We start from the raw sequence: 27,841 nt of genomic DNA on the forward strand, positions 1-27,841 counted from the left end.
GCCTAGCGTTCTTTTAAGGTCGACGAGTATATCCTACTATCCACGAAGAATATCCGGTAGAAAAGGCCTTTAAAAAAGCTTAGCGATAAGTTTATCGGCCTATATAAGGTAACTGAAATCATCGACACATATAGCCTAGCTTACTAACTAGAACTACCGAAGGGTATAAGGATTTATAACGTCTTTCCGGTTTCTCTGCTAGAACTATAGAGGTCCCGCGATAGGTTATAGCCGGGGCCACCACCTATAGTCGACGTCGAACCGGACTCGGATAAGTACGAGGTCGGAGCTATCCTAGCTTACCGATATCAGGGTAAGCGACGTTAATACCTAATTAAATAGGTAGGGTATAGCGATGAGGAGAATACCTAGGAGCTAAAGTGGAATATTCCCGATAAACTCATCAACGCTTACTTTAAGGCGAGACTATCCGGGGACTATATAGGTTCCTATAATATCCTTACGGGGAACTAAACGGGTTTATATACTATTCCCACGGGAGACCCTATAAATATAATATAAGGACGTTATCCTATCCTTTCTCTTCCTTAGGGATAATAAGACTTACTAAGAACCTAATAGGTTTATACACTATTCCCGTAAGGAACCTAATCAGAATATAGCGTATGTATCGGCTATATTAACCTAGTAAAACCCTTTAGTGGGTCGTAGAGATAAAATTCTTAGGTAGGGACCCCCCCTTAATCTAGACGGGGACTATATAGGCGTACTTAATCGGTTACTGTTTTCTTCCTTAGAGTATTTTACTCTCGACCTTTATTCTTCTTTTTTAAGCGTTCTGCTCTTAATCTCTGTTTTTCTGTATTAGGCGCTAATAGCCCTTTACGCCGTTATCTATATATCTACCTATATTAATCAGGACCTACGAATATACTAACCGGGGCATAATCTCTACTCCTTACACCTTATCCCTCCCCTTTACGAATATTACGATTAAGACGATATATCACGCTAGATTATAGTTAGGACTATTAGGGTTATGATAGGAATACCCTAAAGCTAGTTAAAAAAAAAAAAGAAAAAACTTAACCCGAAGGCTAGTAAAAAACCTAAAAAAAAATTAACCGTTCCTCTATATATACTATCACGGCCCCTTTAGGGCGTCCTTAAACCCTACTAATTTATCGTCTAGAGGGGTAGGCTCCCGCCTAGCTACCTCGCCGTTATTATCCTCTATATATACCTAGCTCTGCCCCGCGGTAATAACCGTTACCCCCTTTTACCTACTACCCGCGGATAGCATTAAAAGCCGAAAAGACAGAGGCGTCTTCGCCTTCTACTACTTCTTCTTTTTCTTCTATAATAAAGGAGTTAAGGGCGTTAGAGCCTTCTTCCCCTTCTTCACTAACTAGGTCGGTACTATATCGTTATCGTCGGGCACTTCGTAAGGATCCGGGGGACCCTAAGGACCTTACGGCACGAAGCCTTAAGGTTACATGGGGCTACCACTTTTACTAAATATATCGTTATCTATAAAGCTAACCCCTACGGGGGCTAAGGCAGACCCTAAAGGCGTAGGCAGGTCTTCCTAGGCCTAAGCCTAGGCTAGGTTAAGGGCAGCTATCTACTCGAAGGCAGTGGCCGTATATTCCTAGGCCGCGAGGTCGCGCTAATATAACGCTAGGCGTTACTACTCGATATCGAGCCGCTACTACTTAACGGTAAGACGCTACTACTATAACCCGATAAATTACTTAAGCAGCGACTATATACTATTAAGCCTTTTATAGATATCTTCCGCCGTTTTCTAGCGGGTATTAGTAACTTCCTTAGCTTAACGCTAAATAGCTATAGCTTCCTTAGTAGACGACCGGTTAACCTTTAGCGTCGCTTAACCTAAAGCCTCTCTAAGAATAACCTAGTATCGAACTACTATAGCCTAGTACTATATAGGATTAGTAAAGGAACTATACAGGACTAATAGAGGAATATAGTCGAAAAGAAAGACTATAATACTTACACGACGACTCTTGTTTAGGCCACCTTTCTTAATAGCGATAACTAAAACCTTCTATAGCTACTCGGTAGCGTTCTTACCGGCGATAAGGGAGCTATTATATATATTAGAAAACAGGACCACGGAGTAGTCTATAAAGGGAGGGACTATAGCTATAGGGAGAGTATAATAATAAAGGTGTATAACTTACTCCGCGGCACTTTAGGCTATTATACTTAGAGTAATAGTAGCACTTATTTATCCGCTAACCGTTATCGGCGTATTAGCAGGTTACGGCCTTAATAGTATACGTCTTTTCCTTAAAGTTAATCGTTACTAACTTACCTGTATAATGTATATAGGGGGCCCTTAGATCCCCGCCTATACCTATATCTATTACCCTTTAGCGTGGAGCGACCGGCGGCGTAGTAGTCGATAACGATATAGCCGCGGTAGGAGTAGGAGGCTTTAGCGTAGCCGGGGTAATAACCTATAACAAGGCAGGTTAAGTAGCCGACTATAGGGCAGACTACCTAGCGGACTATAAGAATAACGCTATAGCCGTGGTCTTAAGCCTCTTAGAGGCTCGCGTTATACTTATAGGAGTGGCAGCGCGCTTATTATTATCATTATTATCTCCCTAGGAAAGTATAGTAACTACGCTATACCGCGCGGTTAGCTAGTATTATAGATTAAAGACGTGTAGAAGTATTTATAAGATAGTAGTTAATTAATAGAAGACTATAAGACGTTAGTATATAGTATCTTAGATTAGGGGAAAACTCACGAAGAATAGTATAATCGGAGAATTAAGTATAGGAGAGGAAGAAAAGAATAGAAAGAGGGAATAATAGTAGGTTACGAGATATCCCTAAAAAGCAGTTATATAAGTACCTATTTTTAGTATTAAGAAGGAAGCTATAAATTCACGGAAGGGGTAATAACGGACCCTATATAATACCGGCTCTAGGAGTCTTTATAGATAAATTAAAGGGATAGCCTAAAAGGATAAAGGGATATATTAGGGGGCTAGTAAAGGAACCGGCCGGGAACCTATGAGGGTCCCGGGTAGGGTATTATCTGTAGTGGTTTTATCGATAGAATAAAGAGAGGGAGTATATACCCGGGTTAGAGCCACGGCCTAAAAGGCTCTATATAGGAACTAGGCGGGGACCTATTAGGGTCCTATCGTAGAGGGCTCTGGTTCGGGGTACCGGGGGACTTAGAGGACGGATTCGGGTACTGGGTTTTCGAGGAGCCGGGAGGCCGGCACGGATCGGGCGCTCCTAAGGATAGGAGTATCCGGGGAAGGTCGCTATATCAGGTGCCTATAGCAGTGGTTATAATAGGTCCCTAGTATAAACCTATAGGGGTCCAGGCGTGTCTAGTCTAAGACCCCTCGAGGCATAAACAAAGCAGTCATTATACTAGTAAATAGAATAGTCCCTCGAAGTAAATAAAGCAGCCCTCGAGGAAGTGAATAAAGCAGTCCTCGAGGAGTAGCAGAGTATAGTCTTAAGGAGCGGAGGAGCCTCCCCTTAGAAGAGGGAGGCTAGCGATTAATCTGACTCTTTAGCTATACCCACATTCTAACCCTATTATAATCCTATCGTGATTATACCTGGTTCCTTACTTAACCCTACCTTTTCACTCTTTACGACTACCTATTTAACACTAGAGCCTAGCCTCGACTAGCAGCTATAATAGGCTATTAACGCCTCGGATTAGGACTCTATAGGTCGCCACCTAACGGATACTATCTCCCTGGCTCTTAAGGCCTCTGTGCCTAAGCTAAGGGTAGTAGAGCGTTCGAAACCGTGGTAGACCCTAGAGCTAAAAGCCCTGCGAAAATCAGCTAACAGGGCTTTTAGGGTTTTTAGAAAAGCTAAAGCTAAAAAGGGGGCCTCGGCTACCCGGCTAGCGGCTCTAGAAACCACCTGGAAAAAGGCTCGAAACGCCTATTATAGGGTAGTAACAACAGTAGAAAAGAACCACTAGGAGGCCTTCCTAGCTAACGCTTAAAGCCCTGAGATTTTTAAGGCCTATAACTACATAAAGAGCGGCCTAAACGCCAAAATCCCACCGATTTAAACGCTTACGAAGCAGAAAGCCTACGCCTTCGATAAAAAATACAACGCCCTTATTCAGCCCCTTTTTCCTCTTCCTCTTCCTTCTGCCACCGACGCCCCTAAAGCCCCTGTATTTACAGGCCCTTCGAGGGACCTAGGCCTCTCTAACCCTTCTAACGGTCCCTAGAGCCTGACTAGATCACGCAGTAAGGGCCTTAGAAGACTGTGGGAGTGGCCTAGCCTATAGGCTACCGAACTATAATGCGCTATCTTTAAAGCTGCTAAGGAGAAAGCCCCAGGGCCTAATAGGATAAGCCTATAGCCGATCCAATAGGCCTATAAGACTATTCCAGGGCCCTTCTTAAAGGCCTACTTAGCTTTATTTTAGGACTTAATAGGGAGACCTCACGTTTCAATATCGAGACCTCACACGTGATATTTTAGTGGGGCCATACCGCCGTTGCTGAGAGGTATATATACCGCACCCATTTTATATATACACTTTATATAGAAAATCGCAGGCGACATCGTAAACCTTAACGTATTACTTCCTGGACCGCAACTTTGAATCCAACCGCCTAAAACACCATAACAATAAGCCACGATATCCTACACAAAAATGACCGATCACCGACCCTACGGCTCCGACCTCCTTAAGGGCGTTTTTCCTTCTAAAGAAGAGGCGCACGAAGCTCTTACCGCCCACTGCTACTCTAACGGCTATAGTCTCGTTATCCATAATTAGTATCCGAATAGCAGGGCGCCGATACGTGTCACCTACTGTTATAGGAAGGGCAAGGCGCCTACGCCTCGCGTTACCTTAACGCACGAATTAAAGCGGCGGAAGACTATAACCCAGATAACAGCCTACCCTTATAGGGTTAATATCTGCCATTATAATAGCTAAGGCTGGGTTATTAAAGCTATCGTTAAACGCGGCGCCGGCGCTAGCGAGCCGGCTTATAACCACGGTTAGATTAAAGCCACTACCTTCGCCTAGTTTCGGTCGCAGGGTATCCTATTATATAGACTTAAGATCGTTTCTTTATAGAATAGCGGTATTCGGCCCCGTGGGATTATAATAAGGCTCCGTAATCCTAAAGATCCAGCCTAGCAGCCGCTAGACGTTACCGTAACCGATATCTTAAACCTGCTCGCCCGGTATCGCCGTAACGAGCTTACTAGAAGGACTCTAATCTAGTGGCTTTATAACGTACGTTATCTTCCCTCCTGCTATTATTATTTAATTATATACTAATATCTTAGTAACTTAATATCGAGGATAGCTTTTTTTACCGCGACTGTCGTGATAGCCTTAACCGAATCTAGTCCCTCTTTATTACCCCGAAATCCACGATCGTGCACCTTTAATAAGCTCCCGATATCCTTATAATTAACGTAACCTATAAAACGAATAAGTTTAAGATACCGTTACTTAATTTTTACGGAGTATCACCACTTCGTAAAGCCTTCTCTATTACTATTGTTTTCCTAAATACCGAAAAGGAAGAGTAGTACGCCTGGGCTATTCGGGTTTTACACGAATATCTTCTTACTACTAATTCTACTCTACCGCGTTATATTATTACGGATCGAGAGCTCGCCTTAATAAACGCACTGAAATCCCACCTAAATTGGAGTCAGGTTCCTAATATCCTATATCGTTGGCATATTAATATGAATGTGTTGGCGAAAACTAAGGCCTCTTTTCCTAAGGCTACCAGGCTAGGCGATAGTAACGTTAAACGGCACCCTACATTTTATACGTTCCTTAAGGATTAGAATACCCTTATTATAAGCCCTATAGAGGAGGTCTTTATATAGCGATTATAATCTTTCCAGTAACTAGGTAAAGACCCAGGAAACGTAGTTAATTACGCCCTTAATACCTGGATCAATCCATTCAAAGAGAAGATTATAGATTACTACCTAAACAGCGTATCTTATTTTAGCTATAAAATAACGTTAGTTATAGAGTCTTCGCATACTAGCCTTAAGAGGTATTTACACTCTTCCACAGGTGACTTAACCACTATTTTCCGCAGCCTAAAGCTATATTAGAAGAACTAAGGGGAGGATCTAGCTTTAGTAAGAGCCCACCGAATTAGTAAGGTGTAGTTTCCTATAGCTAGGATTCTTTTTAGCCTTATTAGTCACCACGTTATTCTATAAGCCTTCGAACGTATTAAAATCGAGCTTTCTACCCTAGAAAAGCTACGTAGCAGGGATAGAAGGGAGAGTATACTATAACCCCCAGGGCCCTACCGGCCCTATACTATCACAACCTCTCTAGGCCTGCCTTATCAGTATATGCTTTGTACACACTTACGCGATACCGAGCCACTCGATATCACGTTAATCGATAACCACTAGCGATAGAATCGCAACGAGGTCTTTACTTATACTAGTTCCTTACCGCGACCCGATATACCCCTAGAACCAATAGTGGTTCAAGGGAAAGGCCGGCTAAAAGGTGCTATCGCGATATCTAGCACGGGAAAGAAAAAGGGCGAAGGGAAGAATAATACTAAACGGCTCCTATCTAGATTCGAAATCGTAGCTGCCGAAAAGCGATATAACGCCCTACTACCTTTAACGGCCCCTACTCTCCTATAATACGAAGCTAGTATATAGGAACCTCGGTAATCCGCCCGGGTTTTTAATAACTTAGATATAATAGAAGAGCTATCGTCCTCACAGGAACACGAATTAGTGGTTATTTCTACCTAATTTAAAGGCAAAATAGATATGTTAGTGAGGACTATAGATAAAGATATATCTCGGCAGCAGGAAGAAGACGAGGAATTAGATAAAATAGAGGCGGCGTAAGCGGCGATACTAGATAGTTAGATTTAAGGGTTAAAATTTAAGTGAGTGTTGACATTTGAGTATTAAGATTAAGTGTTCAGATTAAGTGGTTTATGATATCGCCTGCGATTTTCTATATAAAGTGTATATATAAAATAGGTGCGGTATATATGTCTCTTAGCAACGGCGTTATGGCCCCACTAAAATGTCACGTGTGACGTCTCGATATTAAAACGTGAGGTCTCCCCATTGAGTCCCTTTATTTTTAGCAGGCTACCACCCTACCTGCTAGAAAGAGGCCCTAGTGGTCGTTCTACTAAAGCCGGGGAAGAAGGACTATTCTAATCCTAAGTCTTATAGGATTATAGCCCTTCTAAACTGCTTAGGTAAAGTCCTCGAGACGGTTATAGCTACTAGACTAAGCTTTTTAGCTAATACCCGCGACGACCTTCTACACCCTAGTTAGATAGGGGGTAAAAAATAATAATCCGCTATCGATACGGCCCTTCTTCTCCTCTACTATATCGAAAAACAGCGTAAATCACGGCAAAACGCCATAATTTCTACGCTGTTTTTAGATATTAAAGGAGCCTTCGACCACGTCGCCCGCCCTTAGCTACTAAGAATCCTTTAAGAGCTCTAACTACCCTTGAATCTAGTTAAATAGGTAGCATCCTTCACAGAAAACAGGCGTATCCAACTAGCCTTTAAGGGTTAGGTTTAGCAGCCCACCCCCCTAAATATAGGGGTCCTATAAGGCTCCCCGGTTTCCCCTATTCTATTCCTAATTTATATTAGGAAGGTTATAGCGGGGCCGGATTTTAAAGGTCTTCAGTTATCCTATATAGACGATTTTCAGCTATCTATAGCGTCTACGTCGGCTAGGAAAAACTATAAGATCCTAGAAAGAGCCGTAGCCTCCCTTTTCAAAGCAGCTAATAATAACCACGTTCTTTTCGACCCGGATAAGATAGAGCTTATTCACTTCCACCGAAGACGCTCTATCGAAGACTCCCCGATTATTATAGGAGGGCACTTAGCTAAACCTACGCTAGGTACTATTAGGTGGCTAGGGGTCTAGTTTAACCCTAAGCTATCTTTTAAACCCCACTTCGAAAAACGCCTAAATTCAGCTACAGGGGTCTTAAGTAGACTCTATAGGCTAGCTAGCTCGCAGAGGGGCCTTTCTTTTTAAGGCCCTACGGCAGCTATATATAGCCTGTATAGCCTCGCTGGCTGACTTCGGCTCGCAGCTATGGTGGGACCCTAAATCACCTAAAAAGCACCTAGTCGACCGCCTAGAACGCCTATAGTACGGCGCTCTGGTCAGGGCTTAAGGGGCTTTTAGAGGGGCCCCCTTACGGCCTCTAGAACTAGAAGCAGCAGTGCCCCTAGCGTCGATTCGGTTAACTAGATCTAATAGGCTTTATGCCTTTAGGTCTTTAAAGTTCTTACCGAACCACCCTATAAGACGCCAGCTTCTAGGGGAGCTAGGGGAAGACCTCGCCCGTCTATAAGACCTATAGCCCACCACACAGCTCTATAGGCTAGGCCTAGAATTAGCTGCTTTCGTAGGGCAGTCCTAGGAAATAGAGGGCCCTATAGCTAGGTAGGAGGCCCCCTAGGCCTCCGAACCTATAGCAGACCTTAGACCCTTTTTTCCCTTAAAAGAATAGCCTATAACCGCGAACAACACCGAACCCGGCACCTAAGACCCAAAAACAGCCCACCTCGAAGCCCTTAAGGATATACAATAATCCTTAGGCGAGTAGGCCTCTATTCCCTATACCGACGGCTCCCTAGGCCACCCTATAAGGCCTCCTATAGGGCCTAAGCAGGCTATAGCTACTATAATACAGTTAGCTAATACCGGCAGACCCTATAGAGCTATAGGCTATAACCTAAGGAACTCTGCCGAGGTCGCCGACACCGAATTATACGCTATTCTTCAGGCCCTTCGGATTACCCTAGAGCAGTCGCCTAGGCCCTTAGAGTGCTATATTTTTAGCTATTCATAGGCGGCTATTCAGAAGCTTTAGCGCTCCTCTTAGTGGGCTATAGAGGCTAAGACCCTTATCCTACAGCTAAAATAACAGGGCACTTCTATCTCTATATAGTGGTGCCCTTCGTATATAGGGATAGAAGGGAACGAACTAGCGGATAAGGCAGCTAAATAGGCGTTAGACCCTTAAAAAGCTACTAAATCTATTAGCTTAGTTACCCTTAGTCACGTAAAGCGTCGGGTTAACGAGGCCTTAGTTCGAGACTAGAAGGCTTTATAGAACGAAGAGGAAGAGGCGGAGAAAAGGGGTAAATCGGTGCGTTTAGGCCGCCTTTATAGGCGCCTAGTCCGAGATAACCTCCGCTTTTCCCGAAAACCATTATCACTGCCGATACAGGGCCCTAAGTGGGTAAAGTCGGCTTTTACTTAGTTAAAAACCGGCTTCGGATACCTAAAATCCTACTAAAAAAGGGCCTAAAATAGCGCTACCGACTACTATTCCTGTCCCGGCTCCCCTATACAGAATATAGCCCACCTTATCCTTTGTTGCCCTTTTTATAAAAACGAACGAAAAGCTCTACGGGAAGCCCTAGCAGGCCTACCGCTATCCCTACCGCTATTATTCGGTACTAAAAGAGGTATACAGGCCTTAGAGGCGTATCTTTTAGCTACTAAAATAGCCTCGGCGGAGTAGTATAGAGCGTAAACCTCGGATCCTACGGTCCAGTTTTCTATTTTGGTTTTTTACCTGTTTTTCGGTATATTAGGCAGACTGTTACAGAGGATTTCCTGTATTTATTACTACTCCACTCCTTACTATAGTTTATTCTAGCCTCGAGCCTATAGGTTAAAAGGCGCCGCGCTATAGCTTTAGGGCTGTATTCGCGAAATGAATTAAAAAAAAAATTCCACATACTTGGCATCTGTGACGATATATGACTTGTTGTTACTCCATGTCAGTAAGGCGGAAGGAAGTGTTTGCCATGGAACTATACCAAAAGCTAGCCACTGCAACATGAATGCGTACATGTAGAGAACGAGGCCTTTTCGGCGGTGATGCGTTTTCCAGCGGGGGCACCGGGAGCATCAGTCCTAGCATTGGTTCAATTACGGTTACGATTACGAGCAACTCTCGCACATTTTAAACCCCCGGTAGACAATGCAACATGTAAGACGGACCAATCCTAAGACTTGATTCCAAAGCCCAGCCATTCGGACTAATAAGCACCCAGATAGGGTTCCGGGACCGGAGCGTTGGTGTAACGTCGTTCGATGTGCGGAAGCCACACCCGTCTTGGCCAAGGCCCAACGGGAGGATTCGACAAAGCCTCCCCGTGCTGTTATTGCATCGTGGCGGCGGTAGGCGCATCTCGGATCGTGCACCATCGAAGGCTCCCGTCCAGTACTTGGTCGACATGAATTTATCCGTGGCCCGTGGCTGATTTGCTTACTCCGCCGTCCGTACGTCCCAGGATCTGATTCCAGGAGACTCAGCCCTGCTGGCCTGTGCCCTATAGCTCGTCCCGTCCCCCACGGGGTGTGTCCACTAATGTGGAACTGTGGAACATGCAGGGTCTGATTGTTGCCCTATTTTGGAAATAGAAACGGGTCCCTGCTTTGCTGCGTAACGTTGGTCTGGGCCTAGACCAGTCTGACAGAGAGGAACGGTGGTCCACTGGTCCCGAAGGCCGGGGTCGTCGGACTGTCGGACACTCGGAGCCCGGACGGGCCATATGTATATGTATGTTCATGTCGATGAACCCAGAAGGATCACGACAATAACAGACGTGGAATCCTCGGACGACCCTGACGCCACTACACCAGGAGAGCGTATCCGGACCTTTACCTCCAAACTCCGAATCCCAAGTCTTGCGTCCTGACCCCTGACCCTCGGTCTGGACTCTGGAGACGCGAGGGAGCAAAACAAAGCTGACAGACACCCCTGCTTCGTACGAGTCCGGATCGTGCTGGGTAAAAACCAAGAGTTCTTATCTCCATTCTTCCCTAACTCCGGCATGTTCGGAACCGGTTAACGGTCAACGGACAAGGCTGCCTCCCTACTTCGTAGAGTGAGTCCCTACCCCTGATCATAATTTATCCCTGTCCTCCTGATAACCGATGCTCCATATACCTAGTAACCCTAACACCCAGCCCGCCTTGGCCCATTCCTTCTTAGTCCTTACTATCTGCGTCAGCACGTAATCGGGTGAGATGGAATCATTATCGCGGGCGTCGTAGATTGCACGCGTGTGTAATATCCTACTTTGCTTTGTCAGGCTGTGCAGCGTGCTCCCTACATGTATGCAGCTGCACGTGCATGTGTGCTACAATATCCATATTTACGGTTTGCCCCTGAACCCACGTTAGTAGTTACCCACCCCCAACCACCCCACGTTCCGCGTTCTGACCGGCCCCGGCCCCCGATTCCTCCGCGTAAGAGGCGTCGGCCCGATTCCGTGACCTGCGTCACCAGCCTACGGGTTCATAAGCGGCTTTCGGGCCCGGCAGATAAGATAGGCGTTTTGGTTTGGTGGCGCTACCACTGGTGATGGGCGATCGTGGTGGTGAGAGCCGGAGGTGTAGGCGATGCCGCGATGGCGTGCACACTTCATTCACATCAATGGGACAAGCTGACGGATACCCCCACGGGACGCCAAAATCCTACATGTAAGCTACATGCACGCAAGAATAAGCCTCAGGCCCCAAGCGACTCCCACATGCATGTGCCATGATGCAACGAAGACACAGCTATGCCCTGTCACCTCGTGGCGCGGTGGCGACACCCATTCTATCCGCAGACAGAACTCAAGCTTCTGCTTATCGCAACATGAACGCGTGCGTCCTGAAGACCAAGACTCCCAAGACCGCAAGACCCCAGGGGCCGGACCGCATAGGCCACAGCCCAGACCAATGATTTAATCTCCAGGCAGCATGTAAGCTCAACTGCAATTTGATCCTTCAGACACACCCACCTGATATGGGTACTTGCCATGACTTTACAGTGTAGAGGCTCGCAACTCGAGACTTGCGATACGCTCATCTCATGGTCAGAGGAAACGAACCACGAAAATCTGTTCCTTCACCCGCCGGCGGGGAAGCCATTGGCAGTTTGGCATTTGGGACAAGGCCGTAGAGGAACATTAAAAAGAGTTGTTGTTTCTGACCTTCAATGCCTCCCCCCCCCTTCCTCTTACATGGTGGCATCTGTTGTCTTGTATCTTCGTTTGCGTCTTAACCAACAGGCCACATCACCCATCCGTCAAAGCATCAATGTCCGCATTAGTCCATGCCCCGGCGTCGGGCAGCAGTTCGGGTCCCGGTTCAGGCCCAGGCCGGAAGCGCGGTGTCTCGACTTGTTTACCATGTTACAACAAGAAGCAGAAGGTGGTTGCAGTCTTTTGCTATTAGCTGCCCATGCTAACACCGTTGGTCAATCAGTGTAACCGTCAATATCCATGCAATCACTGCGCAAGGCGACGCAGACCGGAACAATGCACTTATGTATACCACGACCAGCGTAAGGCTCCGGCTGCTGCTGCTGCTGCTGCTACTGCTCAAGCTGCTCAAGCTGCTGCTGCACCGAAAAAGATGCCCCCGCCTTCGGTAAACCAAAACCAGTTTCACGAGATCCAGCTGTTCGGGTCGTCGGGCATGGGTTTTGCTGTCGACTCCGAAGGACAACCCGCCATGCTGGAACCGTCCAACAGCTGTGGGACTGCTCTCCGGGAGGACCACACGACTCCGCTCTCCGAGTTGTTCGGGTATTTTGAAGATAGCGAATCCAATACGTTGGGTCTGCTACGAAGAGTGGTCCGTTTTCTTTTTCTTTTTTTTCTTTTTTTTCCTTCTTTTTTTCCCCCTTTCTTTTTCCATCCCCACGTCCCAATCCCCGAGTCCCCGAGTCCCCCGAGTCCACTGTCCGCTCCCTCGGACCTCATCCACCGGCCCCTCCCTACAATGCACACATCACGTTGTGTATAGTTCATGGTGTCTACATGAAAGGAACATTGAACGCAGCTCATACATCGAATCACAGGCAGGCTTGGACCAACGAAAGCACAACCACCAAACCGTCCTATCTCGCGAAGTCGGCGCCAGTGTCCTCGCAGAGATGGAGCGGATGCCCCCACGGACCGTCATCGACTTCCTGATGCAGTTCTTCCTAGCCGAGGTAAACTGGATGTTCCACCTCGTACATCCCGCCAGCCTGATGTCCCATTACGAAGCGTGGTGGAACAAGCGACGACAAATCAAACTACCCGACACTGACGTCGACCCCAGCCCCAACCCCAGCCCCAACCCCAGCCCCAACGCCAACGCCAACGCCAACGCCAACGCCCACGCCCAGGCTACTACCAACGGCGGCGTCGGGGTCGAGGTGGAATGCGTCTTCAATGCGACCGACATCGACTTTGCGGCGCTCATACTGCGCATCTGCGCCTTTGCCGCGCAGTTCTTGCCCTCGGCGTCGCATACCATCGACTCGGTCCGCGGAATGCCCCTGGCGAAAATCAGGGAGGCGTGCGGCGAAGTGGCCTCCGCTCTCGGTGGCATTGCCGTGGATATCGACTCGCGGGGCTCCCTTTTCCGTGTGCAGCATGTGTGTTTTTCCGGGTTGACGGCGGGGTGTGAGGGCCATATCAGGAAGGCCTGGACGACGCTGTGCTCTGCTGTGTGCCTGGCGCAGGGACTTGGTTTCCACCAGGATGCGAGAGGGGACCAGTCCCTTTTGTTGGATGAGTTGGAGTATGAGATGAGGAGGAGGGTGTTTTGCAACTTGTATGTATGGGACGGGTAAGTGATTGAACCCCTGAACCCCTGAGCCCCTGAGCCCCCGACATGACTCCTGTTAACAACTTCACACGGGAGTAAAAAGTCTTCTATCCCGACAGCTCGACCATGTTCCATTTCTAAACGTCAGCCTCAATGTCGATAACCTTCCGAAAATGAATCTCACCACGGGGACGGATCCGGATAGCGGTGCCCCTGAAGGCTTTACTGAGCGTGGTAAGTATTGGCCGGGGTTGGCCAATGCCTCCCTCTTTTTCTTTTTTTTCTTTCTTTTTCCCGATTTGCTCTTGTTTCGTTCTAATTTTCATTTCATTTTGTTTCTGCTTCTATTTCTATTATCCTTTCCTTCCTTCCCCCTATCCCTTCGCTAACATCACACTATAGTACTCCAAGCCCGGTTGGTCGCCTTCTGGCGAGACTGCAAGCCAAGCGAAAGCAGAGGGGCAGAGTATGACCCGACAAGGGCACAGGAGAGGTACGAGAGATTCCGACGCGAGTTCATCGACACTCTACCTCCCGCTTTTGCCCTCGAGCCCAGCCTGGAATGGGACAGACAGCTCCCCCACCTTTCCATGCAGCGGCAGCTCCTCTACACAGCCATCTTCGACTCCATATGCCACAACTTCCGTCCCCTTTTACTCCTAGAGCCCGCTTACATCCGCCGTCTACCCGCGTACAAACAGGTGCTCCTCTCCTCGCAGGGCGCCATCCTAGCCCACTCCGCCCTCAAGGTTCTCGAGTGCGTGTCGACCTTGAGCGGCATGCTCGGGGCCACCTACACGCGCCTGGTGGCCATCATCTTCCACACCTTCGAAGCCGGCGCGCTCCTTTTATGTCTCTGCATCAGGGGCACGGTCCAGGACGGCGACCACCTTCACCAGGCCGAAGCGGCCTTGGCCGAGTTGCGCGCGGCGTGTCCTAGCCCCCCGGAAAGTGGCTGGGGTAGTACCATGCATGTGAGCTCCGGCGCCTCGAGGACCACGGGGACGGCGGGGGCCATGGAGATGAACGTCACGCGACGGCAGTGCGTCCAGGCCGCGCGGGAGGCGCTGGTCCGGCTGGAGCTGCTGGGCGAGGTCAGCGACATGGCGGAAGCGGGTGCGTGCAGCTTGGCGCAGCTGATGAGGCAGCTGGATGGCCACGGTGGCGGAGAGGACGCACTCATACTCTACTCCACCGCTTCGTCTCTGCCGTCGGAGAAGGAGGTCGATGAGCAGAACCGGACGCCGCCGGAACTTGAGGAGTTTTGGCCCGAGAGCGGCTGCTCGGATACCATTATGAATATGGGCTCAAGTATAACGTTTGCCAAGATGAATTGCACCTACTTTGATGGGTCACAGATGGGTGATTTGGGGGATATCTTGTTAGAAGAGGGCATGCAGGGCTGGGATGCTGGTTGAAAAGTCTCACCTGGTTCCTTACTTTGTCGGTACACGGAAATAGGGATAACATGGCGTATCGTCTGGGCGGAATATAGCACTGAGAATTACATGTAGATACAAATTACAGTTAAATGATCAAGCTCATGATCAACTACATGTGCAGTTATACTCTCAGAGCTATATGTTCTTGGGGTCAACTTGTCGTCCCGTATTCGTGGGTTAAGAAGTCAATATCCGCCTCCACGACGCATTTATCTTTGCCTGTACGACGTCGTGAAGATCGAAACCTCTTACGGCTTCTCAGTACGACCTAGATCATGGTTATATTTTATAGCTGGTGCAGGAACCCGCGTTCCAGGCCGCCAATACGGAATTCCCGGTTGGCCACGTCTCCGTCATCCCAGGGGCCCTACCCCGGCCTTTGCCGACTTCCCTCCACTTCATTCATGATTCAACTACGGATTCAAAACATACAGACATAGGACACCGATACGATAATGGAAGAAACGACCGACTGCATCCACAAGGTCTGGTCTTTGCTAAGTCTATTTTTGTATCAGAAGTAGGTTTCTAACTGACTCTTGAGTCTTCTTACCCCCGACGAAACCAGAGACATGGCCTCCGGTCCCTCTTTACGCGCTTACTGATATCATTGAGGTCGACGAGATACTAGACAGTTGTGAAAAGAAAAAGGAGACAGAAATGACGAAAAGGGGGGCACATGGGGACCAGCTTCCAACCCCGGTGAACCCAGGCGAGTCTAGGAAGCCATCCCACCGGTATACGCACACGCGCCCCTGAAGGTGTTGTCGTGGTTAGTGGGACTTCATCATACAGGCTTGTTGACTGACCTGCAGAAGTCACCCGAACTGATCCGAGAGATCCCTCCGATATCAAACCCCCAACCTCCGACAACAAATGTCAGAACGTGCATATCGGTGCGGAAACCATGCAGGTGCTCATTTACTCAGGGTTCCAGGTACCCTGAAGATTACATGTGGCGTAGAAAATCATGGGGGAAAGGGGCTGGAAATCCTTCGGGGGGGCCATCACCGAAAAATGTCGGCCGAGATTTCTCGACAATTCAAACGTAGCAGCGACAACTCCGATGGCTAGATCTGAATCTACATGTAGACACTAGAGAAAAATGCACGGTCTTTTGCTTCTTGCAAGAATAGGAACATGTAAAGTCTCACTTGATCTCTCAACTCGAACCTTCACATGAGCACTGTCTGTCCGTCCGTCTGGGAGGAAAATAGGGGCCGTCCCAGATTCCCAGCAACTAACAGCAGCCCCTTTATTCACGGGTCAACTTTAATCAATCCCGGTGACCACGCCCAATATGAGCTCCCTACCTAAGATCTTCTCCGGAAGAGACACCCAGTCCTATGCCGCCATCGCCTCTCTAGCGGTCGTCAGTCTCTACGGCCTATACCTATGGCTCCTCCCAAAACCCCTCCCCGGCATCCCTTACAACTCCAAAGCGGCGAGACGACTCCTAGGCGACGCCCCCGACATGATGCGATCCGTAGCCCAAACCAGGGAAGTGATGCGCTGGTTCGCCGAGCAGACGCAAAAGCTTGACGCCCCGCTCTGCCAGGTGTTCATCCGCCCCTTCTCCAAGCCCTGGGTGCTGCTCGCCGACTACCGCGAAGCCCAGGACGTGCTCCTGCGGCGCACGCGCGAGTTCGACCGGTCCAGCTTCACCGCCGACCTGATGGCGCCCGCCGGCTACTTCCACATCCGCTACAAGACGGACCGCAAGTGGAAGGCCGCCCGCCGGTGGCTGCAGGACCTGATGACGCCCGGCTTTCTGCACACCGTGGCGGCGCCGGCCATCTACGAGAAGACCCTCGACCTGGTGCAGCTCTGGAAAGTCAAGAACCGGCTGGCGGACGGTAGGCCCTTCGCGGCGGATCTGGACATGCACTGCGCCTCGCTCGACGCCGTCATGGCTTTCACTTTCGGGGACCGCATACGGTACTCGGCTATCGCTCCGCAGGTGGACATCCTGGAACATCTCGAAAAGACGGACGTGGGCGGCGTGAGCGCCGACAGGGACGAGCCCGTTAGGTTCCCGAAGGCCGACCTGCACGAGTTTATTGTGGCGGCTACCGAGGGGACTGTCATTCTCGAGAAGATCATCAACTCCCCGACGCCCAAATGGACGCACTGGTGGATGAGCCTGTCGCCTTGGTATCGGAACATCTTCGCCGTCAAGGACCGCTTCATCCGGGAACAAGTCAACCTCGCCGTCGAGAGGTTCCGGCACTTGGAGAAGAACAACACCGATATTGATGAGGATGCTGCTACTCGGTCGGCCGTTGATCACATTCTGCTCCGCGAGCGAGCCCTGGCGCAGAAGCAGGAACGAGACCCCGACTTCAGTAGCCAACAGTTGATAGACGAGGTGAGTGTCAGAGTGTCGCCCTCCATATATCTCTCTCCTGGGTCTGTTCCAACCGGGCCTTTTTTTTTTTTCTTTTTTTCTTTTTTCTCTTTTTTTCTTTTTTCTCTTTCTTTCTTTTTTCTCTTTCTTTCTTTTTTCTCTTTCTTTCTTTTTTCTCTTTCTTTCTTGTTTCTCTTTCTTTCTTTTTTGTATCCACGTTTACTATCTTTTCCACTCACTTACACATCTTTTGCCTCGCAAGATCTTTGGCAACATCGTAGCCGGCCACGACACCACCAGCTCCGCCCTAGCATGGGTCCTGAAATTCCTCACCGACAACCCCGCCACCCAAACCAAGCTCCGCGCCGGCCTGCGTTCAGCCCACGCCGACGCCGCCGCCGCGGGCCGCGTGCCGACTCTCGCAGAGCTGATCCGCAACAAAGTACCCTACCTGGACGCCGTCTGGGAGGAGGCCCTCCGTCTCAGCGCCGTCAGCGTCACGCGCGAGGCGACCTGCGACACCACGCTGCTCGGCCACCACATCCCCAAGGGCACCGTCGTCTTCCTCCTCTCCAACGGGCCGAGCTTCTACGGCCCTTCCCTCCCGATTGACGAGGACAAGCGCAGTCCTTCGTCCCGCGCTGCCGTCCCGAGGCGGTGGGATGAGCGTGGGGACGTTGGCATGCAGGCTTTCCACCCCGAGCGGTGGCTCGCGACGGATGAGAAGGGCGGTGTCGAGTTTGATGCCACGGCGGGCCCGCAGTTGGTGTTTGGGCTGGGTCCCCGCGGTTGCTTCGGGAAGAGGTTGGCGTATTTGGAGGCCAGGGTCATTACCACCATGTTGATTTGGAGCTTTGAGCTTTTGCCTGTTCCGGAGGCCCTGGGCGGTGATGAGGCTACCGATGGCGTTACTCACAGAGCCCGAAACTGTTATGTGAGGCTTAGGAGTACTGAGTAGGGCTCTGGAATGTAACATTTGATATAGTGTAGCATCAATGGTTCATGTTCGGACATGATTTGGCCGAGTCTGGTTAAGAAACAGACACAACTTTGCCAGCACACTGCATAGATATCTTCCAACATTCCTCCTGAATCGCAAGAATGCAGACTTATATCACTTCCGATAACCACTCTTCGTATTATTTGTATAGTTTGTCTATCAGCATGTACGAATATCCATGTCATATAAAATATCAAGTTTTATTGTGTGTACATTAATCCTGTCTCCTCTCAAAAGTTGCGTAAAGCTTGCCAGTAAAGCTGGTAAACATCCATCAGTGTCTCAGATTCAAGCACCATCAACCTCAAGTTGAAAAGGACGAATTCACTTACTTCACCAATATAGTATCAACCCATTCGGGATCGTCCCGGTCACATTCAGGGGTAAGCGTCACTCGGAAGCGGCGAAAGAGGTTGGCGAAGAGAACCAACAACTCGCATGAAGCCAAGCTTGAGCCCAAAGGTTAGCATCGCACGGGGGAAGCTCCTGTGGCAACAGGCTGGGCGAAACACGTACTCTTTGCCAAGGCATTGTCGAGCTCCTCGACCAAAAGTGGTGAGTTGCTTGTCGAGTGTCGCAGCGTCCTCCGACAGCCAACGCGTTGGATCAAAGTCATTTGGTCTGTCCCAGATGTCCGCGTGTCGGTTGAGGATATAGGCCGACGTATGAATATTAACCTGCGAGCGTTATCAGTTTCCATTCATCCCTCCGTCTCAGAGCCCGGACCCCAAAGCCCACATGCAGAGAGCACAGGGAAATGCCACTTACACCGGGAGGTAGATGATGGCCGTATAGTGTGTAGCCCTCCGCGGGAACTTTCCTCGGAAGGCGGCCTGGCAAAGGATGGCCCAGCCGCAGAGTCTCCTTAACGACCGCTTGCTGCGATGACATTAGTGATCCAATATCGGAAGTCACAGAAAGGACATTGATCTCTGATCGTTACCAAGTATGTAAGTTTCCTGGCGTTCTCGTACGTAATGTCCGTACCAAGACTGGGAAAGGCTTCTTTCAACTCGTCAAGGAGCGTCTGGTAGATATTGGTATGATGGCAAACGTAGTATATCCCCGAAATGATGGCATTCGAACTCGTATCGCTTCCAGCCGTCAGCAGCATGGCAAGCTCATCACTCAGCTCTTCCAGAGTAGGCAAGCTGTGTCCCTTTACTGCCTTGGGATCCATTAACATGTCTATGACGGCGGACCTCTCGCCGCGGCCCGTAGAAACCGTCAAGGGGCGTAATTCCTCTTGGGTGGCTGGCCCTGCTTGGCCATTCGTCTGGCATCCCGGGCCAAACCTTTTCAGGTACTTTTCCGTCATGTTGGCGCAGCTCTTTTGAACGCAGGGAACTCGTTAGTTGAGATGAGCCGTGGTACGGAAGACAGAGGAGCGCAATACCTTTCTAAACTTGACATGTGGCAAGGGGAACAAGGAAACGGGGACTCTCTCAGAAACCCACATGGCAACTGCAGAGACGTTTGGAAAGGATGGGCCAATCCATCCAGTCTCGAACGCTGCGTTTAGGTTGTCGCTGAGCTCGCTCCTGAAGTCGGGCCTCGTCAGACATCCTAGCTCCTGACCCAGCACTATCTTGGAGATGATGTCCATGGTGAAGGCCTTGGCCGCGGCCGTGACACAGACTGGTGAACCCGACGCATTCGACTCGTCGAATCTGCCCAAGAGCTGGATTGTCTTGGCTTCAATCAGAGGAGCGAGCTCTTGGATCCGAGTCCCCGATAACGCTGGCGTAAGGACCTTGCGCCTGACGCGATGCTTTGCCGGATTTGTCTCGCCTATCGACGTCCCCGGAAACGAAATAAACTGGTAGAAATGGGGGTCTTTCGTGAAGTTGGTGTTGACTTTAGTGATGTCCTGGTAGACGGCCATGTCGCTTACATGGAGGTCGTTGACCCCTATTCGGATCACCGGGCCTGTAGTATTGAGTTAGTCGCACTAAACTCATCCGCTTCTCCTGCCAACTTCCAGACATGTATTGCATGAGGGAGCGCTCACCATGCTGCTGGTGCAGTCTTTCCACCTCGAAAAGCAACCGGCCATTGTGGTAGTAGTTCCAATACCACTCCCACCACGAGCTGGATACAGCTGCTACCTTAGACCCCGGATATCTTGAGAGAGGGTGAAAATACAGGTTGTAAATGGCTTTGACGACCCAAGAAACGACACCGGCCGTCAGCAGGTAAGCCCAGCTTGACATGTTGGTAGCTCAGCTCGGGCGCAAGATTGGGATTCAGGGGTAAACCAAAGAGAACGCCCAGCCCAGAACTCGTGCACTCACTCCACAAGTGCACTTTAATATCGCCAGGGAATATCTTCCACTTCAATTCCCGTACTTAAGGATTGGTTGATTGGTTATTACCGGTTGTTTCCACTGAATAAGCCAAAGACCGATTCTTTACGGCTGGGTCCCAGCCCCAGCCGGTATCCATCTCAAAGCCGAGATTTGTCGGCCGAACAAAGAGGGACCGGACACTGTTCGGGATCCCCGGCTTCCCAGGCACCCGGAAAGCCAACATCGAGATGTCATCATACCATCCTGCTGCCTAGACCCAGAGGCCCAAGAGTCATCGAGAGCAAAACATAGAAACAAATGCGGCACGGCTCGTGGGCAGAGCACGTAGGACGCCCCGGTCTCGCAACGCGGCGCTCTTGGCAGGGCCGTGGAACCACGCCACGAGGTAAGCCAGGATCTTCAGAGGCTTATGCAGGTTTCAATGCACTGCATAGACGAAAGGCCACGCGAGCCGATGCTACCGAGCCACGCCGTCTTCATGCTTGCCCCTGTCCTGAGACCACTACTAGACGAGCTGGAAACGGCTGGGGATAGCACAACTTGTTACCAGAGATGACGGCAGGCTTACAGCAACCGCCTAATTTGTAGTTGCTCCTTTTGTTTGCCATGCCCAGGCTGTGGCGTAGCGAACTATTGAAGCCATGAGGATGGAGGTCTCCAGGAGAAATCGGAGAGCCAGGGGTTTGATCGCCTTGTAGTCGACGAAACGAACTAAAGCAAAGTATAAAAGGCTAATGTTGATCCTGTAAGTCCTGTATGAAGAGGACCAGGCTTCTCAGGCTTAACGACGAGGCAGACTCCGCTCATTCAGAAGATCAGCATCGTTAACGAGGTCTTTCACTGGCCCAGGAAGCACGTTGTATTCCAGCTATACTCCGTCAGACGTCGACCATGCGTGCAGCTTTTATGTTCCTTTCTGCGGGCATTTGGCTCGTCAGCACCGTCGCAGCGGTGCCAACCGGGACGTCACCCGTTCGAGACCAACCACTCAACGACTTCCTTTCCTCTGTGGGCGTCGATCGGTCCTCTCTACCAAGCAATGTTCGTACGCTCAACACTTGCGTCTTAGCATGCACCATCCTATCGGCCGCCTACCGGGACGCCCTGGTGACCCCACGCAGCAACGCAACTCGCTACGAGCAGGAGGCCGAGGCCTTTTGGTGCGCATTACTTATCTAGCACATTTCGTTATCTCGCAGCCAGCCACTTTCGCTGACGGACGTTGCTTGCATAGGTCGGCGAGCGCTCACAAGGAACCGACATGCCTTTTCACCCCCAGATCTATCGGTGCCCTTCGGACTGCGGTCTTGACGGCCCGGTTCTCGCGGTGCCAGTTTGCGGTCCGCAGTGGAGGCCACTCGCCGTTCCCTGGGTTTGCGGGCATCGATGACGGTCTGTTGATCTCCATGTCTGGGTTCACTGATATTCGCTACCACCAAGGCACCCAGGTCCTCCGCTCCGGGATGGGTAACCGGTGGGGTGACATCTATGCGCACTTGGCCCCCTTGGGCCGCATCGTGGTCGGTGGTCGGCTCAACGATGTCGGTCTGGGTCTGGCCACGGGTGGTAAGTGACGTGCAGCACGTGCTATAGCCTGCCAGAAACCAACCTCTCACGCCCCCCCCCCCCCCGGGTGATCTGACTGATCAAATCCGCTTACCATGTTCTTGCGTCCGGTAGGTGGTCTCTCTCATCTTTCCTCCGCACACGGCTGGGTGTCTCAGAACGTGATCTCCTACGAAGTGATGCTGGCCGACGGCCGCCACGTTAAGGCCAGTGCAACTGAGAACCCCGATCTGTATCACGCCGTCAAGGCGGCCAACAACAACTTTGGTTCGTGTTCCCCCATCCCCTACCCAGCTCAACTTCCTTCTTTTGCGTCTTTCGTCCCTTGGCTGACATTGAGTTGTTGTCCAGGTATTGTAACGCACATCAACCAGCGGACCTATCCGATGGGCAAAGTTTGGGGCGGCACTGTCGTCTACTCAGGGGCATACGCAGAAGACTTTATGGCCGCCATGGCCGACTATCAGCAGGTCGGCCAGCTTGACACCAAGTCCGGTATTCTTCCTTACCTAGCCGTCACCAACGACACCATACTGTCCACGTTTGTCTACTTCGACGACGTGGTAAGGCCTGCAGCTTTCGCACCGTTCTACGAGATCCCGAGCATCTTCGACGGCACACAGGTATATGACAGCTTCTACGACTTTGCAAACGGCGGTCTTCCTACACTCCCAAGGCAAGTAGTAACGGCCCGAGCATGAAACCCTACTTGACATATCTGTCCACCCTCGACTTGTTCTAACGACCTGCCCCATTTCTGTGTAGATGGACTTATGGAGTCACCACCCTTCTGCTAGATAGGGACGCATACGTCGGGCTGGTTTCCGTCCTGTCCGAGTTTGTTGCTCGCGTGCAAAGCGTCACCAGCGGCACGTTGGCGTTGATGGCGCAGCCGATTTCCCAGAGCATGGTGGACGAGTCCCTAGCGAGGGGCAGTGACCCCATGGCTGTCACAGCACAAGCGCAGCTATGTAAGCAGAGCTCGTCCACGGCCCACGGGCAACTGGTTTTTGACGATATTGATGTTTTTTTTGGTTGACGTTGACGTTTATTTTCTTCTGATTTAGGGGCCGCTATCAACATCGGCTGGTCACAAGAGAGCGACGACGCAACCGTGAACGAAATCCTCGTGGACTGCCTTGCGGCTGTGGATGCGTACGCTGTGGCACAAGGAGTCTTTGACTCGTTCAGGTTCATCAACGATGCTTCGCCTCATCAGCAGCCTCTGCAGAGCTTTGGCACACAGTCCTATAACAGTCTTAGGTCTGCAAGCCAACGGTACGATTCCAGTGGCTTGTTCCAAAAGCTCGTACCCGGAGGCTTCAAGTTGTCGTGACTTGATAGCAGCGGGCTCTAAGAGAGGGGATCTTTGCTGGTGGTCTGGGACTCTCGGTCGGCGCCTCATTATCATACACATGCATGTACCGATCTTGCCCGGCATGCTTATGGTCCGTCTAGAAAGAGCAGCAGACTCGATTCTGATTTACGACGTGTACGTTTAGACCTAGTTATATATACCAGGGGAAGCTGGAATGTGCAAATACAGTCGAGGTCTTGTATCTATGGAAGTTCCAACTTCCACTCACCTGTATACCACTTGCTTGTTCATCACGACTTTGTCTTCCTTAAACAAAGGAAAAAGACGCGGTGACCTAGAGCGTATACTTAATAAGGTATATATAATAGTAAGTGGAAAGGGAAAAGGGGGAAAGGGGGGAAAAGGTGGAAAGGGGGGAAAAGGGAAAGGGGTGAAAGTAAAAGTAAAAAAAGAAGGGAAAAAAGGGGGGGAAAGGGAAAAAAAGGACAAAAAACATACAACACCGGGTATTCGCTGGTCGTCACCGACCCAACTACTAATCCGGCCCTCACTGGCTTATCTAGGGGAGAGCGGACGGGATCCCGAGTTTTCCAATGGGTATGGTCGTATGTGACAGCTTAACATACACAAACAGCTTAAGTACTCACACCCAGTGTGTACGTATAGAAGTACTCCTTGCTCCGGGCGCCCGGTGATAACTTCATGTTGGTACCAGGACCGACTCCCGCCGTGTAAGTGGGCCTAGGTCTGTCCATGTCCCGTTTTGGACATATCGGCCGATTGCCTCCGGTCCGATACCGACAGGGCCGAACCCCGGCGGCCGGATGCCCATGACTTTGGCCCGCTCGACACGAATCCCCGCCATCTCCATCTTCGCCTCAAGCCCCTGCTGATCGTCGGGGAATCCTTCCATGGGACTGAGCCGTATTCTCCCCCCCTCATATCGGAACCGCACGCCAAACCGATCGGGTCCTCCATCCGGGGTCAACCCATCATCCACCAAAAGTGTCCCATCCGCCGTCCCGTCCAGACCAGGAGCAACGACAAGCTCAAACGGTTTCTCCCTCAGCGCCGCCGTCGTATTCGCCCCCTCCGTCCGCATGGGAACCACACACCCGCCCCTCACATGCAACGGGATGCGATCAAACGGGACGTCTCTCAGCGTAATCCACTCTCCGCGCCCTCGAACGACATCCCCCGTCTCTAGGTCATAGAAGACGTCGTCCGGGAAATACGCACTCACGTGCAGAGCCCCTTCTTCCGTCACGGGCGAGACGAGCAAGCAGTCGCCGTAAAAGTACTGCAGGTCAATAGCGTACGTACTGGCATCGGAAGGGTAGAGGTACCACAGCGGGTTGATGGCCGGCGTGCCGTCGATGGACTGGGCATGAAGAGCGGTGTATAAGTAATCGAGAAGGCGGTAGCGCAGGGTAATGGCGCGGCGGGCGGCCGAGGCGACGAGGGGCCAGCGGTAGAATTCCTGGTGCGGGGACCGGAATTGCGCGTGGTTACGGAAGAAGGGCATGAAGGCGCCCAAGGTGGCCCACCTAGCGCATAGTTGTTCTGTTGTTGCTTCTCGGAAGCCGCAGACCTGGGTGAGCGACGTTTAGTAGTTGTCGAGTTTCCACATGATCGGACGCAAGTGACAAAAGGGGGACGGGGAAGGGGGGAGCGGTTGGCTTACGTCGCTTCCTACCATGGGAATCTGGAAGATGGAAGCAAATGCTAACATGCCTGCGATGGACGATCGACTGGAAGAGAACGATACCAGTTTAGTTTCCCATCAAAAAATATTGAAGGGTTAGAGACTGGATGTAGGACGGGACAAGGCATACTAGTGATCCCATCTCGAGGCATTGTCGCCTAGCCACTTCGCCACATATCGACCGGCGCCTGAAAACGTGCTCCTGGCCAATATGAACGGTCGTAAGGAGGGTCGCCGACGAAGCATTGCCTCGCGAGTCGTCATGCCCATCACTTATTCACGGTGTCGCTTGTCAGAATCGTCACAACCCTGGTGAGAGAGACAGCACAAAGGGAAAGGGACAGGGAAAGGGAATGCGGCGCATTGACTCACTACTTCCATAAAGATTATGAAGATCATACTCCTTCAGACCATTGTAGTGAGCCACATCCGTATCAACAGTCCGATAGCTAAGGTCCAGACGCGCATTCCCACCGTTAGCAATCCTATAAGGCGGGAATAGCAGATCTTCCTCTTTCCCGCGGGACACCTCCCCGAGCATACGCTGCTCTTGGTGTACGGGCAAAGGGTCAATGGGGGGAAGACCATCAGCTGCTGCTCCAGAAAAATCCGTATTCGGAGACGGGCCCACCGGAATGGTGATGTTATACCCCGGGAGAGGTCGAGGGGGGGGTCGAGCAGGTGGCGGTTCTGGCGGCATCCCCTGTCTCCGGGCTTCTTCCTCCGGGTTTTGGCATGGAAAAATGCAAAAGTTGGCCGGTTCGTTCATGTCGATCCTGGTAGGGTATTAGTATAAAGGTGTGAGAGGTTGACAATATCAACAGACCAAACGCCGTCGATATCCACACCCGTATGCGGGTTGAAGTTATCCTCGAACTCTCGCGTCCAGTATTTCGTAACGTTCGGGTGATACCAGTCGGGGAACACGGTGACGCCCTTTTCAAGAATGTAGTAGTTAGATCAACTTTGTCCCTGGATAAGATTGCTTTGAAAAGAGGGAAGAAGACGAGAGATACCGGCCAAACGACACCCTTGAAGTAATATGAGTCTGATCTCTCCGACTTTAGAAATACGTCCAAGGCATCTCTGCTGCCACGGTTGAAAGCCGGGTAGTCCTCATGGGCCACTGCAGGGTCAACCATGAGGATATATTGTTGCTGCTTGCGATGCAAGTTGTGGACAATCTCCTGCATCCTGTTGATGGGAAACCTGTCGGGGTCGAAAGAGAAAACACGGCGTCGGTCCATGTAATCGATATCGGTCCACATTGTCCTGAGGGCACGAACATTTTTTAGTTCTTTTAAAAGCACATAAGGAGCGAGGGAAAAGGCAGGGATCAGTCGACGTGCTCTTACTCGAGGGGGATATTGGCGGCCGAGTAGTTTGCCACGACTTCGGCAACTTCGAACCAGTCCCGATACCCGTGCTTACACTGGTGGAACTGTAGGAACGATGTGTGTCAACGGACCAGAACCTCTCATGGCCATCGCGTAAAGAGCACAGCCGACGAGGGAACATACCCCAAGACTCCAGTACGGAACCATGGCCGGCGGCCCAGCAACCCGGGCATACTGTCGCGACACCTCCACAGGCGTCGGGCCGGCGAAAAAGTAAAAGTCAAACACGCCCCCAATGATACGATATTCGAGGAAGGAACTCTGATTGCCGTTGTCGTCAATAACAATGTCCATCCCGTTGGAGTTCAACAGAAAGACCCCATGGGTCCCGGTCGGGCGCTGCTCGATATAGACTGGATGACTGCCGTACAGGTTCTCCCGGCGGGGGACAGCCACGTCGCGGGCCCAGAGAGCGCGGGTGTAGTTTCGGTTCGGCAGGCGGAAGGAATCGAAATGCTCGCCGAGGCCGAAGAGGTTTGGGTCTGGCGGGAGAGAGGTCCGGAGGCGGAGGAACTGGGTTTCGAAGACGAGTCGCGTGCTGGATGTGTCGAAGAGGACTTCGCCTGTTGTGGCACTTGTGATTTTGAAGGAAAAAGGGGAGGAGGAAGAGGGGTCGCTGAACTCGAATGATAGGAGGGAGGAATTGGCGGAGAATGGCGACGATGATGGCCGAGGAAAGACATCTTCTGGGACTTGATATCGTTCCTTGTCGCGGTCTTGGATGAGGACATGGAGTCGGGAGTCTAAATAGTGTCTGTAAGTTTAAGAGGCAGGGCCAGAACGTGCAAATCATCTCGATTTGCCCATATTGACTTACTAGTCTGGTATTCGACAAGAAGTGTTAGTCGGAGGACAGACCGGCTATAAAGGTCGCAATCGCGACCGACCAGGTCGAGGTCCGCCGACACTGTTTTATCTGTTTTGACGATGTTGTTGGCGACGTAGCCCTTGCAGTCGTCAGGCTCATTCTGGCTTGATGCTAGAAATGTGAATATAGGAGTAAGAATGATTCCTAGTACGGCGAGCTTCATGACTCGTGCAGTCTAAAGAAAGCCAAAATAATGTGACAATGTTTCAAGGAATTGGAGAACATTGAATGAATTGAGGTTAGCCGTCAAAGAAGAGGGGGGATGTGTGTCTGGGTTATC

General features: G+C 50.7%; 5 protein-coding genes across 5 annotated transcripts; 3 read left to right on the plus strand and 2 right to left on the minus strand.

Annotated features, from left to right (window-relative positions):
• The first annotated feature begins 12,042 nt into the window (after positions 1–12,042).
• On the plus strand, positions 12,043–15,115 carry SODALDRAFT_291188 (hypothetical protein). The gene is made up of 7 exons (XM_028608661.1): positions 12,043–12,220; positions 12,275–12,646; positions 12,873–13,106; positions 13,215–13,630; positions 13,713–13,843; positions 14,012–14,528; positions 14,604–15,115. Exons 1-7 carry the CDS (start codon positions 12,107–12,109, stop codon positions 15,025–15,027), a joined length of 2,208 nt encoding a protein of 735 aa, XP_028468593.1. The 5' UTR covers positions 12,043–12,106; the 3' UTR covers positions 15,028–15,115.
• A 1,236-nt stretch (positions 15,116–16,351) lies between these two features.
• Positions 16,352–18,356, plus strand: SODALDRAFT_307224 (cytochrome P450; the record flags this gene model as incomplete). Its single annotated transcript, XM_028609057.1, has 2 exons — positions 16,352–17,419; positions 17,661–18,356. 2 exons carry the CDS (start codon positions 16,352–16,354, stop codon positions 18,354–18,356), a joined length of 1,764 nt encoding a protein of 587 aa, XP_028468594.1.
• Positions 18,357–18,775: 419 nt separating this feature from the next.
• On the minus strand, positions 18,776–20,611 carry SODALDRAFT_273221 (cytochrome P450; the record flags this gene model as incomplete). The annotated part of the gene is made up of 5 exons (XM_028607885.1): positions 18,776–19,075; positions 19,167–19,277; positions 19,342–19,728; positions 19,852–20,327; positions 20,410–20,611. The coding sequence occupies 5 exons, from the start codon at positions 20,609–20,611 to the stop codon at positions 18,776–18,778; spliced, it is 1,476 nt and encodes a 491-aa protein (XP_028468595.1).
• Positions 20,612–21,598: 987 nt separating this feature from the next.
• SODALDRAFT_322078 (oxidase/Diels-Alderase) lies at positions 21,599–23,609 on the plus strand (the record flags this gene model as incomplete). Its single annotated transcript, XM_028609683.1, has 6 exons — positions 21,599–21,867; positions 21,942–22,273; positions 22,388–22,540; positions 22,625–22,930; positions 23,071–23,244; positions 23,341–23,609. 6 exons carry the CDS (start codon positions 21,599–21,601, stop codon positions 23,607–23,609), a joined length of 1,503 nt encoding a protein of 500 aa, XP_028468596.1.
• A 584-nt stretch (positions 23,610–24,193) lies between these two features.
• On the minus strand, positions 24,194–27,724 carry SODALDRAFT_307227 (hypothetical protein; the record flags this gene model as incomplete). The annotated part of the gene is made up of 9 exons (XM_028609058.1): positions 24,194–25,182; positions 25,276–25,342; positions 25,427–25,568; positions 25,669–26,072; positions 26,123–26,232; positions 26,313–26,568; positions 26,652–26,737; positions 26,817–27,436; positions 27,511–27,724. The coding sequence occupies 9 exons, from the start codon at positions 27,722–27,724 to the stop codon at positions 24,292–24,294; spliced, it is 2,790 nt and encodes a 929-aa protein (XP_028468597.1). The 3' UTR covers positions 24,194–24,291.
• Positions 27,725–27,841: the final 117 nt, after the last annotated feature.

Source organism: Sodiomyces alkalinus, assembly GCF_003711515.1.
Source record: "Sodiomyces alkalinus F11 unplaced genomic scaffold SODALscaffold_2, whole genome shotgun sequence".
Lineage (NCBI taxonomy): Eukaryota > Fungi > Ascomycota > Sordariomycetes > Glomerellales > Plectosphaerellaceae > Sodiomyces > Sodiomyces alkalinus.